The sequence below is a fragment of the Schistocerca cancellata genome, chromosome 1 (assembly GCF_023864275.1).
Source record: "Schistocerca cancellata isolate TAMUIC-IGC-003103 chromosome 1, iqSchCanc2.1, whole genome shotgun sequence".
Taxonomy (NCBI): domain Eukaryota; kingdom Metazoa; phylum Arthropoda; class Insecta; order Orthoptera; family Acrididae; genus Schistocerca; species Schistocerca cancellata.
Window position 1 is genome coordinate 909,221,999 of NC_064626.1, and position 16,131 is coordinate 909,238,129.

A 16,131-nucleotide genomic window follows, 5' to 3' on the forward strand; every position below is an offset into this window, starting at 1 on the left:
ATGACCATGTAACTGTTCTACAAAAATGCAAAGAATTTAGAGAAATAATTAACATACCTGAAATGATATCTAATTTGGAGAAAAGATTACACAAATTTGTAAATTCTATCATACAACATAAAGTAGAATCACTTAATACTAACACTTCTTCTAAGGAAGATGCTGAAGAACATAAAAAGAATTAATGAGACTATGGGAGGCTGTTGAGAATACTAAGCAGGACTTAATGGCAGCAAACTTTTTTTGCCAGTTACCCACAGGCAGGGGAGCAGTAAATTATATATTGCTATTTGTCAAATGGTGGTCAAAGTATGTTGAACTTTATCCCATTAAACAAGCAAATACCAGTACAATAAGATGAGGGCGGGCCCAAAAGAAACCGGATTCTGAGGGCACTGCCACTCATAGACGTAGTGCAGGGTTCTCACGCTAGATGGTGTTAGTAGAGATGTTCATGAAACAGCTGTGCAGACGGCATCAGTGTAGGGCTGAACTTGCAAGTGTTGTATTGTCTTTCTCTGACTGTTGGAGGGCTACCTCTGCGAAGTCATTATGGAAACTTTAAAAGAACAAAGAGTGTGTGAGAAATTTTGTTTCCTGCTTAAAAAAACTGCAACGGAGACACACCAAATGCTTCAGGAAGCTTTCCAGGAGGATGCTATGAGCTGCACACAGGTTTTTGAATAGTTTGGGTGCTTTAAACGTGGTGAGATGTGTGTTGAAGACCAAGCTCGTTCTGGACGTCCTTCAACATCGCGAAATGAGGAGAACATTGTAAAGGTCCAACAAAAGATCAACGAGGATCGTCGCCAAACAATCAACCAAATTTCAGCAGAGACAGGAATCAGTTGGAGCTTGTGCCAGTGGATTTTGAGTGAGGATTTGCACATGAGATGTGTTGCTGCTAAATTTGTTCCGCACCTTCTCACACAGGAGCAAAAAACCATCCGCATGAATGTGTGTCAGGACTTGAAAACAGATATTGCATGTGATCCAAACTTCTTGAACAAAGTCATTACAGGGGATGACAGTTGGTGTTAGGGGTATGACCCAGAAACCAAGCAAGCATCAAGCCAGTGGAGGACCCCCGATTTTCCCAGATGAAAAAAACCAAGGCAAGTGAGGTCAAATGTGAAGACGATGGTCATTGTCTTTTTTGATGTTCGTGGAATTCTGCATTGGGAATTCGGACCCCCTGGCCAGACTGTTAACCAGCACTTTTACTTGGAAGTTTTAAGGTGTCTGCGAAAGGATGTGAGGAGGAAACGTCCGGAACTTTGGCGATCAGGTGACTGGTTTCTGCATCACGACAACGCTGCAGTACACACGGTCTTACGAGTGACCCACTATTTGGCATCTCAGAGGTGGTCTGTCGTTCCCCAAGCTCCGTATTCACTGGACCTAGTCCCGTGCAACTTCTTCCTATTTCCATGAATGAAAAAAACGCTAAAAGGGGAGCATTATGACGATGCGGAGGCGGTAAAAACAGCTTCGCAAAGAGCACTGGACAATATCAAACTTGAAGAGTTCCAAACATGCTTCCAACAGTGGGAAAAGAGACTTGACAAGTGCATCGCATGTAATAGAGAGTATTTTGAAGGTGACTGAAGTAATTTTGTAAAAAGGTTCATCAATCATTTTTTTATGACAACAATCCGGTTTCTTTTGGGTCTCCCCTCATACATTGTTTTAAGAGTATTTTCAAAATATGGTTAAATCATGATGCCTATTAACTGATAATGGCCCACAGTTTATTCACTGTAATTTTAAGGAATTCTTGGGTTGAGAAGGGATAAGACACATAACTGTACCCAAGTATAGTCCATGAACTAAACTTTGTGAATGTGTTATGAAGGAAGTAGGACAACTGTGTAAAACAAACTATTCTATGAGGCACACTACCTGGGCACAAATAGTGTCAAAATTTCCAGTAATCCTTAACAAATTACCACATATACCTCCTGTAAAAATAATGAATAATGCCTTTATAGCTGGGCCCTTGTTAAAATTACTCAAGTGGCCAAATTTGCTGGTGAATGGCTTTGAAAAGTTGCAAGAAAAAGTACAAAAGAATTTGATTACATCAGGCACAAAAAAGAGTCAGAACTTTTAATGGTAGTGCTATTGTACCAAACTTTTGAATAAATGATTTGGTATTAGTATTCATCATAGCTCAGTTTTAAAGATGGAAACAAGCAAATTTTTCAGCATTACAGTGGAACTAAAGTTCAGAATATACCACATCCAAAACCTGTATATCTAATAGACCTTGATACAGGGCAAGAAAAGGTTTATAAAATGTAGATGTGATTAAAAGATTTAAGGTCCAAGGAGAATTCATGCCCTTTGCAGACTCTGTGGATTGACAACCACTGGCAATCCAAGTTAAATTGCTTATGTATTTCTATCTTAGTTTTTTGGAGACAATTTCTATCTTTTCTGACTATTCTATTATCTTTTATTAATATTATACCTTATATTACCACTTCTTCCAAAAATAGAACTAAATAATAATAATTATATGACTACAACACCTGTACACATATCATCTAGTGTTAATTCAATATTAATTGCATAGAGACATTGGGTAATTAATTTAAAAAATAACATTAAGTAATATATACATTTATACACATTATATAAATAGTATATTTACACTGAAATCCTGAGCAGCAAATTATTTAGTAAATAAGAAATACACAATGCAAACAACTATTGTATTTAAACTTCATTATCAGAATAATAAAGTGCAAACTAAATATCTTCAACTATTTCAGTTTTCTGAAAGTGTATGTCAAAAACATAGATCTGCTACCCAAAGTGAAACATTCATTACACAACGATACGTGTTTCAGGATGTACCTGATCCAGCAAAAGAGCTCATGTCTGAAATGAAATTTGACAGAAGATTCTTGAAACATTCAATGGTACTTTACTTGCCTTCAGTGAGACAGAATCAGAGCTTATTTATAAATAAACCATACTTCCACAAAATTTTCTATAATACCACAGGAGATGCAGATATGTTTATAGAAGTGGAATACAGTGAAGACACTTCAACTACACAAGAAAATGTAAGTCTAGAGTTTAAGTTCAAAGTTAATCATCACCATATGCTTATTCATTTTTCAGGTTAAGAATCATTCTTGGCATATAATTAAACAAGAATGTAGGGAATGTTTGAGTTTTCAAAAGCATTTGACATTTATTTTTAAAATCTAAATTGTTTCCTGTTTTCCTTTCTCAGTCAAAATTTTAATGTAGCTCATTCATTACTTTTGAGTATTTTTCCTCTAAATAATAGTTAGCCTTTTTTTTTATCTTGTATAAAATGTAGTCCTTAATGAGCCTCATGTCCTACACTGTGCTACTCAGTATTTTCAGATTTTTTGCTTTATGCCCAGGTTACTTATTGACACTCATATCCTGCAACACAAATCATGAAACTAACCATTTTCATTTTATCCTTTTTATCCTCAGACACAGATATAGTACTTCAACTCTAGTAGTACTTAAAATGCGAATTCTTCAGAACGTTTTACTGCTACTCATACAAATTCTTTTCTATGAAATATGTTTGGTGCTGCTTAGTTTTGAATTATTTCCAGCAGTTTTCTTTTGAATTTGATCAAATGGAAATGTGTCGTAGTGTGGGGTCTCAACTAATATCACCGCTGCTGTGAGAAAAAAATACCACTCTGGTTTCTGGCAGCAGTGTATTGTCCAGGTCCTCTTTGCTTTAATAGTTTGCTCTATGGCTTGTAACATGCTTGTCACATATTGTGTATGCTATTACACTCAACAATAAACCATCTTCTATACTAGTAGTATGTGTATTAATTATGTTTCTTACCCACCACTGTGCCTAAGTACTACCACATCTGGCTGCATTTTCTTGCTGTACAACCATTCTGGTAACTACATAGTAACTACCACAACTACCATGAATAATCAGTGAGTTTCCTGCTACTTCATGTTACGTGCTCTGCTACAACACCATGCTACTGAATGCATCTCAGCAAACTGTGCCTAAAATCGAGGATATGTTGCAACAATGCCATTTGGTATCACAGAACAATGTTGACTTCCTATCTGAACAATGGCATCAAACATACATTTCATCAAGAGTATACAGTTTATCTACTGCACCCCTGACATTTTCAGTGTTACCCGCCCCTCAGACTTCGATTCATTTTTCCCCCTGGAGTATGTCACACATACCATGTTGCGTATGTCTACACTCCCACCTGAGCAATGGTATCAGACAGACGTTTTCTCCAGTGTGTATGGTGTTCCTATCATACCCACACCTTCTCCATCATTTTCCATGCAACAGACTGTGCAATATTCCAATTCATTTTTCTTGGCCATGTATGTCACGGCCACCCATGTCACACGTGTCTACAATTCTGCTCCTTGCATCACAGCAGCTGATATAGCCAAGTGAACATTTAGCTAATGATACTGCTGCTGCACCTATTGCACCAGGTTTTGATATGCTTGCTAGTCTTGCACTCTGGCCTACAATGTGCCCACAACTTTGGGACTACACATCAATAGCTGGCCGGGGTGGCCGAGCGGTTCTAGGCACTACAGTTTGGAACCGCGCGACCACTACGGTCACAGTTTAAAATCCTGCCTCAGGCATGGATGTGTGTGATGTCCTTAGGTTAGTTAGGTTTAAGTAGTTCTATGTTCTAGGGGACTGATGACCTCAGAAGTTAAGTCCCATAGTGCTCAGAGCCATTTTTTTATCTGTTACAGCCACACGGATAAGATGCTTGTCATCTTGACTGCTAGTGATACGAGGCCATTGGGATCCCGCACAGCATTCTGTATTACCCTCCTGAACCCACCAATTCCATATTCAGCTAACAGTCATTGGATCTCGACCAACGCGAGCAGCAATGTCGCGATACGATAAACCGCAATTGCTATCCTCCTTATACGAGGTATCACAACAACGTTTCACCAGGCAATGCTGTTCAACTGCTGTTTGTGTATGAGAAATCGTTTGGAAACTTTCCTCGTGTCAGCACGTTTTAGGTGTCACCAACGGTGCCAACCTTGTGTGAATGCTCTGAAAATCTAATCATTTGCATATCACAGCATCTTTTTCCTGTCGGTTAAATTTCGCATCTGTAGCATGTCATCTTCATGGTGTAGCAATTTTAATGACCTATAGTGTGGTCAATCACACTGTAGACACGCAGTTGAAAGTTGTGTGCTGTCTGATGTAACTTTTGGCATTTGAGAATGGAGTGGAATACGGGGTCCATTAGAAAAGTAGACAACCTTTCTTATTTTTACCTGCTGGATTTGACTCTAGCAGATCTGTAATAGCTGATCTTGAACTCTCATTAATAGTGTCATTTGTTGCCAAGCAGCAGTTGAGAGAGGTAGTTTTATATTGTAAGGGAAATGATGCAATGACTGGAGCAACGCTACTACTGTATCAAATTTTGCCAGAAACTTAGCAGGAGCCAAATGGCTTACAGTGATGATGCTATGAGCATCACACAGATTAGGGAGTGGTACAACCAGTTTAAAGATGGGTGTACCTAGGTGTATGGTGAGCCATGCTCCATTCAGCCGTCAACATGCCAAAACCCGAAATGAGTAGGTCATTAGTGATACAAACCATCATACGACTATCTGAGAAATTGTGGAAGAGGTGGGGATCAGCATTTTCTGGGCACATTCCATAGGGGCTGACATTCCATTGTGACTGGAGATTTGGCCATGAGGAGAGTGCTGATGACATTATGCTGAAGCTGGTAATAGTGGAGCAAAAATTAACTTACTGTTGAAGTCTCACATGACATACTGGTAGTTGTAGGGGACTGATGACCTCAGAAGTTAAGTCTCATAGTGCTCAGAGCCATTTGAACCATACACATCAATATTTCATTCAACATTCAGGATTCCACTGTTTCACACCAATCAATCCACCATGTAGTTTGCTATCAATGAGTATATCATGGCCACACATGGAATAATAGATGACAGTGCTAAATTCATCACTCTCTTTAGACACATTAATGAACAGGCAGATTTGATCAGTCACTTATTTTTCACTCTATTCACAGCAAACACATATGAAATGGCCAAGTCACTGCTACTATAGTGCCTGTCATGAACACCGGAGCAACAGCTCAAACAGGTTATCTATGAGGGAGCTATTGGTGACAGCACTCCTTCACAGCTATGAACCTCATGCCTGACTGGACTTGGTGGACTTGTGGATCACGAAACTAATATCATAGGTGCAACCCATGGTGATTTCACATGAACATGAACACCTCAGTGTGAAACTATGGCTCAGATTAGCTACACACCATTAGTCACCTCTGACAGAACATCGATTATCTGGCTAACAATGCACTGACACATGACAACCTCACCACCCGACCCATCATGATGCTGCCAAGGTTGACTTATTTCAACTGTCTCCACCTGAGCTATCAGTGCCAGATGCCACAGTAAACAATGACCTTTGGTGTGTTTAACACAGCCCCACCCACCCAGCAACACAGGCTTGCCTGCCACCACAGCCATTCTCCCACGCTAACGCTGGTTACACTCTCAGTTCAGAAATGCTGCGTACAACTGTCAGCCACCATGTATGTTCCCAAACTCCAACAGTGGCCTGCAGTAGGCACACTGGGTCGCTCTCAGCAGTCAATCTGACTCCATGTATATAACACATTTGACAAACAAACATCACAGTCTCAAACTTCTGGCTCTCACCTCTACGTGTTTGGCCACCCAACACAAAACTGCCTACTTGTTGATAAACAAGCCAGTCCCATGCCCCCAACCAGGACACCCCCTTCTGCTGTTACATCACATGTTCAGCTTCTTGTGATGAATGCCACTAAAATCACTGTTTGCAACATCAATATTGATCTGGATTCCAGTGACCCACTTCCATAGTGACACAGAACCCATTCTTGGTGTACACTTATTATGATACTACCAACTGCTACTGGAGCTGGCTTCGTGGGAAGGGGGTTTGACCCATTATTGATGTCAGTAACAAACTCCCCTCAGCCAGCAGAAGAACCATATCAATCTCTGTTAGCCCTCTTACCATCTCTCCCATTGCCTCACCCTTCTCAATGAGATTCAGTTAGTCCAGACTCAATATTTTAACATATGACTCTCCAACACTCATACATGTGACAAAAGTAATGACCTGCATTGGCATTTTGCTACAGCCACAACTGGATTCCAAGACACATGGCACAATCTTGCCAATTTACATTGACACAATACTTCCCCCCCCCCCCCCCCCCCCAAAAAAAAAAAAAAAAAAAAAAAAATCTGTGTCACTTCAAGACACTGACCCCGTTCTCTCTCCTGCAGACTGACTCAACCAGATCATTGGATATCTATCAAATATTGTGCATTAATCTACTACCACAACCAACATACCACCCTTGTGTACTTCTATGCCCCTTAGACACAGTGCTATCCATAACCGAACTGTACACCAGATCATCACCATCCCATGTCACCCTGTTTGATACTGACCTCATTGCCTATATCAGTGGTTCCCGACCTAGGGATAGTTACCACCTGAGATGTAGAATGAAATTTTCTGAGGGATAGAAACTAAACAATTCAATTCTGTTTCAGTCACAAAACTGAATTATTTTCAAAAGATCATCATTATTTTCATAATTTTGTAAGACTCTAATATTGATTACATAAGGTATCAATAATTCCTTTTTCTGAATTAGGATCATTAATGGGGTGGTGGTTACAGGTTCCTCACATAGTCCATCTACTATGCAGATATGTTGCATATGTTGTGCTTTCTCACTTACATCACTGATGATAAAAGTGAGACATATAGGTAACGAATGCTAAATATATCAAGAAAAGATCTTCTCCAAGTTAAAGATAGCACCTGCAGTAGTCCATAAATTGCTTCATTACATGCTTCGAAACAGATAAATGAATTAATTGACAGCATGATACTGTAGTAACTACATAAAAGCTACTATAGTGCTGTACACAATATTATTATTATTATTATTATTATTATTTTCGATTATTCCCATTTAAGAGAGCATTTGAACTGGAATTCCTTTATGATGATTGTTTATGTTTTTTCTGAGCCCAAATTTTCTTCACGTGTTTACTGTGTTGTTTCTTTCACTCCGCTGTCCATTTGCATCCTGGTCTCTTCTGTGTTGTGATGTCAAATTTACGTTTTTTGATGATGTTCCTGAATTCAGTTCTATTTTCTGCATCGTTTACTGTTATGTGTGCTTGTCTGAGGTTCTCTTCAACTTCTTGTATCCATTTTGCTTTTCCCCTGCCTGAGTTGATGACTTTAAGAATTCGCTTTGAAATTCTGTTTTCATTCATCCTGTGGATATGTCCGTAGAACTGCATTCTTCTTTTCCTTATTGTATTCGTAATCTTGTCTGTGTATTTGTATAATTCTGATGTTGGTCTCTTCATCCAGATTCCTTGCTCTTGTATCGGGCCAAAAATTTTACTGAGAATTTTCCTTTCTTGTTTCTCTATTTCTTTGATTTTAGTTTGCCCACCTATTTGTGTTGTTTCAGATGCATACAGTGCCTCTGGAAGTACGACAATATTATTATTATTATTATTATTATTATCATTACTACTACTACTACTACTATTAGTGGCTGTGGGCAGACACAAAGCATTAACAGCCTGCGGACTTCCAGTTTCTGCCAGTTCAGATGTAAGGAGCTCAGCAACCAAGTGATTAATGTACAGTAAGCAAGGTGCACATATTTCAATTGGAGTTACAGTGTGCTGGTCAGGCACGTGCAGCAATGGAGAGGAGTAATGTAGGGGAAGTATGTTTTGTAACAAGTGTCTACCCTCACTGTGTCTTCATTCGTCTCCATCATTTTAAAAATGAAAATGTTCCAAGAAAAGTCTTTCATTCTACAGTCTAGTTATGCTAAAGTTGGTGATAGTGTGGGGGAGGGGAGAACAGTTGGAAAGGGGGGAGGAGGGGAGGTACTAGCTAATGTATGGCTGCACTCAGGGATGATCATCTAAGAAAGGTTGGGAACCACTGATCTACATCCACACAATTTATGTGCAGCAAAGGCCACTTGGATGAACTATTAATAACAAGGATTGTCTGCCCATCTGATTGTGCTTGTGTGTCACATTTTAAACTTGTCCTAAAGATACATGCTACTTAGCATTTGTGCAGTGATTACAAGCTTGAAACTCATGCGGCATATTGACAGTTACCTGATTCCCAGTACAAAAGATTTTACACACTCTCTCACAGGTGCATTGATCTTCAGTATGGTAGACTGCAAGAAAGCATACTTACAAATTGGTAAAAGTGAGAGTGAAATTTCAAAGATTTCTATTATTATGCCAACTTATCTTTCTAAATTTCTATTCATGCCTTATGGGTTAAAAATGCAGCACAAACTGGATAGTGTTTTATTGACAGTATCCTGTTTAAACTACCCTTCTATTTTGTATATCTGAATGATATAATAATTTCTTCCACCATATGAGAAGAGCATCAGCATCACCACAAACTAGTTCTCAACATGCTAACACAGAACAGAGTGATCATAAATGACGTCAAGTATCAGTTGCAACAACATGATGTAATTTTCATCACCCACCCAATTGACACCAATGTTACCTGTCCCACTCCCAAAAAAGACAGACCAAATCAGACTGTTACTGTAAATCATGAATTATGCCATTTATTAAGGATAATAAGCTTCTACCAGTGTTATCTCTTCAATAAGGCCCAAGCAGGCTCACGGGGGGAGGGGTTTATTAGTTATTGGGAGCTCCAACGTTAGGCGGGTGATGGAGCCCCTTAGGGAAATAGCGGAAAGGTCGGGGAAGAAGGCCAGTGTTCACTCTGTCTGCTTGCCGGGGGGTCTCATCCGAGATGTGGAGGAGGCCCTGCCGGCGGCAATAGAGAGCACTGGGTGCACCCAACTGCAAATTGTTGCTCATGTCTGCACCAATGACTCCTGCCGTCTGGATTCAGAGGTCATCCTCAGTTCGTACAGGCGGTTGGCGGAATTGGTGAAGGCGGAAAGCCTCACTCGCGGGGTGGAATCAGAGCTAACTATTTGTAGTCTTGTTCCCAGAACCGATCACGGTCCTCTGGTTTGGAGCCGAGTGGAAGGCTTAAACCAGAGGCTCAGACGATTCTGCGGAGATCTGGGGTGCAAATTTCTTGACCTCCGCTATCAGGTGGAGAAATGTAGGGTCCCCCTGAATAGGTCAGGCGTGCACTACACGCCGGAAGCAGCTACAAGGGTAGCGGAGTACGTGTGGAGTGCATATGGGGGCTTTTTAGGTTAGAAAATTCCCTCCCTAGGCCCGACAAGATGCCTCCTGAGACGCGGCAAGGTAGGAGTAGGCAAAATGCAACAGGGAATAACAATATTAATGTGCTAATAGTAAACTGCAGGAGTGTCTATAGAAAGGTCCCAGAACTGCTCTCATTAATAAACGGTCACAATGCCCATATAGTACTAGGGACAGAAAGTTGGCTGAAACCAGACGTAAACAGTAATGAAATCCTAAACTCAGATTGGAATGTATACCGCAGAGACAGGCTGGACAGTGAAGGGGGAGGCATGTTTATAGCGATAAGAAGTGCAATAGTATCGAAGGAAATTGACGGAGATCCAAAATGTGAAATAATTTGGGTCACTGTTAAAGCAGGCTTAGACATGGTAATTGGATGTCTCTATAGGTCCCCTGGCTAAGCAGCTGTTGTGGCTGAACACCTGAAGTATAATTTGGAAAATATTTTGAGTAGATTCCCCCACCATGTTATAGTTATGTGTGGAGATTTTAATTTGCCGGATATAGACTGGGAGACTCAAACGTTCATAACTGGTGGCAGGGACAAAGAATCCAGTGAAATTTTTTTAAGTGCTTTATCTGAAAACTACCTTGAGCAGTTAAACAGAGAACCGACTCATGGTGATAACATATTAGACCTTCTGGTGACAAACAGCCCCGAACTATTTGAAACAGTTAAAGCAGAACAGGGAATCAGCGATCATAAAGCAGTTACTGCATCGATGATTTCAGCGGTAAATAGAAATACTAAAAAAGGTAGGAAGATTTTTCTGTTTAGCAAAAGCGACAGAAAGCAGATTACAGAGTACCTGATGGCTCAACACAAAATTTTTGTCTCAAGTACAGATAGTGTTGAGGATCAGTGGACAAAGTTCAAAACCATTGTACAATATGCATTAGATGAGTATGTGCCAAGCGAGGTCGTAAGAGATGGAAAAGAGCCACCATGGTACAACAACTGAGTTATAAAACTGCTGCGGAAGCAAAGGGAACTTCACAGCAAACATAAACATAGCCAAAGCCTTGCAGACAAACAAAAATTACGTAAAGCGAAATGTAGTGTGAGGAGGGCTATGTGACAGGCGTTCAATGAATTCGAAAGTAAATTTCTATGTACTGACTTGGCAGAAAATCCTAAGAAACTTTGGTCTTATGGCAAGGCAGTAGGTGGATCAAAACAAAATGTTGAGACACTCAGTGACCAAAATGGTACTGAAACAGAGGATGACAGACTAAAGGCCAAAATACTAAATGTCTTTTTCCAAAGCTGTTTCACAGAGGAAGACTGCACTGTAGTTCCTTCTCTAGATTGACACACAGATGACAAAATGGTAGATATCGAAATAGACGACAGAGGGATACAGAAACAATTAAAATCGCTCAAAAGAGGAAAGGCTGCTGGACCTGATGGGATACCAGTTTGATTTTACACAGAGTACGCGAAGGAACTTGCCCCCCTTCTTGCAGCGGTGTACCGTAGGTCTCTAGAAGAGCGTAGCATTCCAAAGGATTGGAAAAGGGCACAGGTCATCCCCGTTTTCAAGAAGGGACGTTGAACAGATGTGCAGACTATAGACCTTTATCTCTAACGTCGATCAGTTGTAGAATTTTGAAACACATATTATGTTCGAGTATAATGACTTTTCTGGAGACTAGAAATCTACTCTGTAGGAATCGGCATGGGTTTTGAAAAAGACAGTCGTGTGAAACCCAGCTCGCACTATTCGTCCACGAGACTCAGAGGGCCATAGACACGGGTTCACAGGTAGATGCCGTGTTTCTTGACTTCCGCAAGGCATTTGATACAGTTCCCCACAGTCGTCTAATGAACAAAGTAAGAACATATGGACTATCAGACCAATTGTGTGATTGGATTGAAGAGTTCCTAGATAACAGAATGCAGCATGTCATTCTCAATGGAGAGAAGTCTTCCGAAGTAAGAGTGATTTCAGGTGTGCCACAGGGGAGTGTCATAGGACTGTTGCTACTCACAATATACATAAATGACCTTGTGGATGACATCGGAAGTTCACTGAGGCTTTTTGCAGATGATGCTGTGGTGTATCGAGAGGTTGTAACAATGGAAAATTGTACTGAAATGCAGGTATATCTGCAGTGAATTGACGCATGGTGCAGGGAATGGCAATTTAATCTCAATGCAGCAAAGTATAATGTGCTGCGAATACATAGAAAGATAGATCCCTTATCATTTAGCTACAAAATAGCAGGTCAGCAACTGGAAGCAGTTAATTCCATAAATTATCTGGTAGTACGCATTAGGAGTGATTTAAAATGGAATGATCATATAAAGTTGATCGTCGGTAAAGCAGATGCCAGACTGAGATTCATTGGAAGAATCCAAAGGAAATGCAATCCGAAAACAAAGGAAGTAGGTTACAGTACGCTTGTTCACCCACTGCTTGAATACTGCTCAGCAGTGTGGGATCCGTACCAGATAGGGTTGATAGAAGAGATAGAGGAGATCCAACGAAGAGCAGCATACTTCATTACAGGATCATTTAGTAATCGCGAAAGCGTTACGGAGATGATAGATAAACTCCAGTGGAAGACTCTGCAGGAGAGATGCTCAGTAGCTCGGCACGGGCTTTTTTTAAAGTTTCTAGAACATACCTTCACCGAAGAGTCAAGCAGTATATTGCTCCCTCCTACGTATATCTCGCGAAGAGACCATGAGGATAAAATCAGAGAGATTAGAGCCCACACAGAAGCATACCAACAATCCTTCTTTCCACGAACAATACGAGACTGGAATAGAAGGAAAAACCGATAGAGGTACTCAGGATACCCTCCGCCACACACCGTCAGGTGGCTTGCGGAGTATGGATGTAGATGTAGAATTCTGCTGCCAATCTTCTACCAGCCTCAGTGGACTCCATATATGAAACAAGTATTCAACAATATCAAAAATGACATTGCTAAGGCAACTACTCAAACACTACCTTCTTCTAAAGATCATCTAATGATCAACATGGATGCAAGTGACTACATTATCGGGTTCATTCTACAACAGGAATTTGGGGGTGTTACTCAACCCCTGCACTTCTTCTCACAGAAAGTGTCTAATTACAAATTAAAATAGTCCCCCTTTGACAGTGAACTGGTCACAGTGTACGAAGACCTGCATTACTTTCAGGATGATGCCAAAGACTGCCCCTCACAATCTACACAGATCACTGCCTCTTCTCAGATACCATAAAAAAAACCTTCAACTGATTCTGCCCCCCCCCCCCCCCCCACTGTTTCTGTCACTTCAACTATATCACCCAATTTACTATTGGTGTTAGAAATCTTAAGTGTGTAGGAAATGTTATATTACTACCTATCTAGAATATCCATGACCACATCACATATAGACTATGACCAACTCACGGACATTGCAATCCCATAACCTGCAGATTATCTACCTACACCATGACCCAAAAATGTACTAAGCTTCGAACAACTCTGCTTTCTGGCCTCTAGTAAACAAGTGCCGTGTGATGTTTCCCAAAACAGAATTTGCCCAGTCAGACCTGACTCTTTCCAGAAAAACATGTTTGACCACCTTCAGAGTCTTTCACACCCTGGAATATGGCCATCAGTCAAACTTGTAACTGAAGGGTTCACTTGGCTGAAGGAAAATAAATATTGTAAGACCTGGGCACACGAATGTGCAGCCTGCAAAAGGAGTATAATTGGGTGCCATGTCCAGCCTCTAATAGGCAGATTGGAGATTTCCCATGGTAACTTCCAACACATCCAGGTAGACCTCATCAGGCCCCTTCTGGAGTTAGAGGGATTCCAATACATGCACTCTATCACAGACAGAGTTATTGATGGGTGGAAGGCCTGCCCATCAGAGACATCACAACAGAAGCAGTTGCCAGAATATTAATTGATAACAGGATCTCCCAATTTGGTTGCCCGGCAATCAGGAAGGTAAATTTGAGTATTCATTATTCACAGAACTGTGTAACATATGTGGAACCCACAGCTACCACACCACTGCATACCATCCCCAGAGCAATGGATTAGTTGAATGATGGCACCAGACCCTCTGGCTGCTTTGATATACCATGATGAATCATGGCCTGAGGCCCTTCCATGGGTGTTGCTGGGGATACATGCAATTTACAAAGAGGAACTTTCCGTCTCTCTTGCAGAGCTCCTCTATGGTTAACCTTTATACCTCTCTGCCAGTTTTGTCACTTAGAAGTCTCCCCTCCCCATCCCGAGCTACTCTGATATCCCAGTACTTATGGCTCGTATGTGCCATCATATAGCCTTCCTGCACATTTCCCATTCCTGCTCCACAGTCCTTGTCTCTCAAACACGTTTGATATTTATTATGAATGGTAAATGCTTCACCATTTCTGTCAACAGATTAAGCCTACATGGACTGTATCAGACAACAACGGTGCTCAGTTTATGCCTGATGTGCCTCCTTTACTGCCAAACGTACTTTATACTTTAAAGCTCAACTTTGACATCTATGGTCTCCTCCCAGAAGACATCTTCTTCAATTTAGTGCCTGTCACAATGAATATCAGTTGGTTAGCTGATCTCTCACATGCCAGTTTTCTTGCTCCATCCCACTGCCATACAACATCATGTGGCCAGTCATGTTGCACCTCCCCAGCAATGGAATCCTGCACATCATGTTACCAAGGACTATACCCCTTCCACCACCTGCTTCAGATCAGATTGCTGATGTTCCAGCTGCACCCCATCTTCCATGGTCTTGTCCCTGACAGTGACTGACACTAGTATGTCTCGCTTTTGATGACCTTGCCATGTACCCCAACACCTGCCTGATTACCATTTTAATGTCATCTACTGGCTACAGCTTATTTCTGCCTAGCATATGTCATAAGCTGAAATGCATTACTCATTCCCTGCTGTGTGCATACCACAATGCACACTGCCACAAGCAACTCTCCAGCACAGTCTGCAGCATGTGCTGCCTCTGGATCACAAAGTCTTGGGTTCAATTCCTGGCTAGGCTGGGGATTTTCTCTGCCCAGGGACTGGGTGTTGTCCTCATCATTGCATCATCATCATCATCATCATCATCATTCATGACAGTGGCTAGATTGGACTGAGTAAAAATTGGGACTTGATACGGGCGCTGATGACCAAGCAGTTGAACGCCCCACAAACGAAATGTCATAATCATCATCATCATCACATTTTCCAGCACAATGACACCTTGTGCTCCTCACGTCCTCTCATGCCCTGCCCCATGGAGAGGTAGGCAGGCTAGTTGGAGAGTCAATTAATAACACCACTGTCACAAGGGAAAAATATCTCTCTGGTTCCCAACAGCAGCAGGTTGGGCCCTCTCTCTGGCTTCACCGTCTGCTCTATGTCTTGTACCATGCCAGCTGCATTTTGTGTACACTCTTATGCTCAATAATAAATCATCTTCTATACCAGTCATATGCGTACTAATTATGTTTCATACCCACCAATGTTGGTAAGAACTGCAGTAGTATGACAGTATTATTTCTATTTCTACAGGAGTATAACAAAATTGCCCATCACTCAGTTCTGAGAGCTTTCAGAATCATTAGTACTATTAGATTCCCTAATAGAAACTCCCAACAGATTAAAAGTTTTTGTTGGATTATGCCCAAATGCATTTGATTCTAGATTATTTAAGCCTTTTGCCAATGATATGTGATATAGGTTCAAGTCCCACAGTATTTGTGTGTCAGCAGCGTCCACAACAGTGCACACACTGCTGCACACTATGTGGTTTATTTTGCATTCAAT

At 41.0% G+C, this 16,131-nt stretch overlaps 1 protein-coding gene across 2 annotated transcripts in view; it reads left to right on the forward strand.

Moving 5' to 3' along the window:
• The window catches only part of LOC126191053 (uncharacterized), a 240,375-nt gene that overhangs the window by 157,254 nt on the left and 66,990 nt on the right, over positions 1 to 16,131 (forward strand). For both annotated transcript variants that reach the window (XM_049931776.1, XM_049931768.1), the window contains exon 4: positions 2,856 to 3,074. In XM_049931776.1, the coding sequence (XP_049787733.1) occupies positions 2,856 to 3,074 (219 nt within the window). The remainder of the gene's footprint in view (positions 1 to 2,855; positions 3,075 to 16,131) is intronic.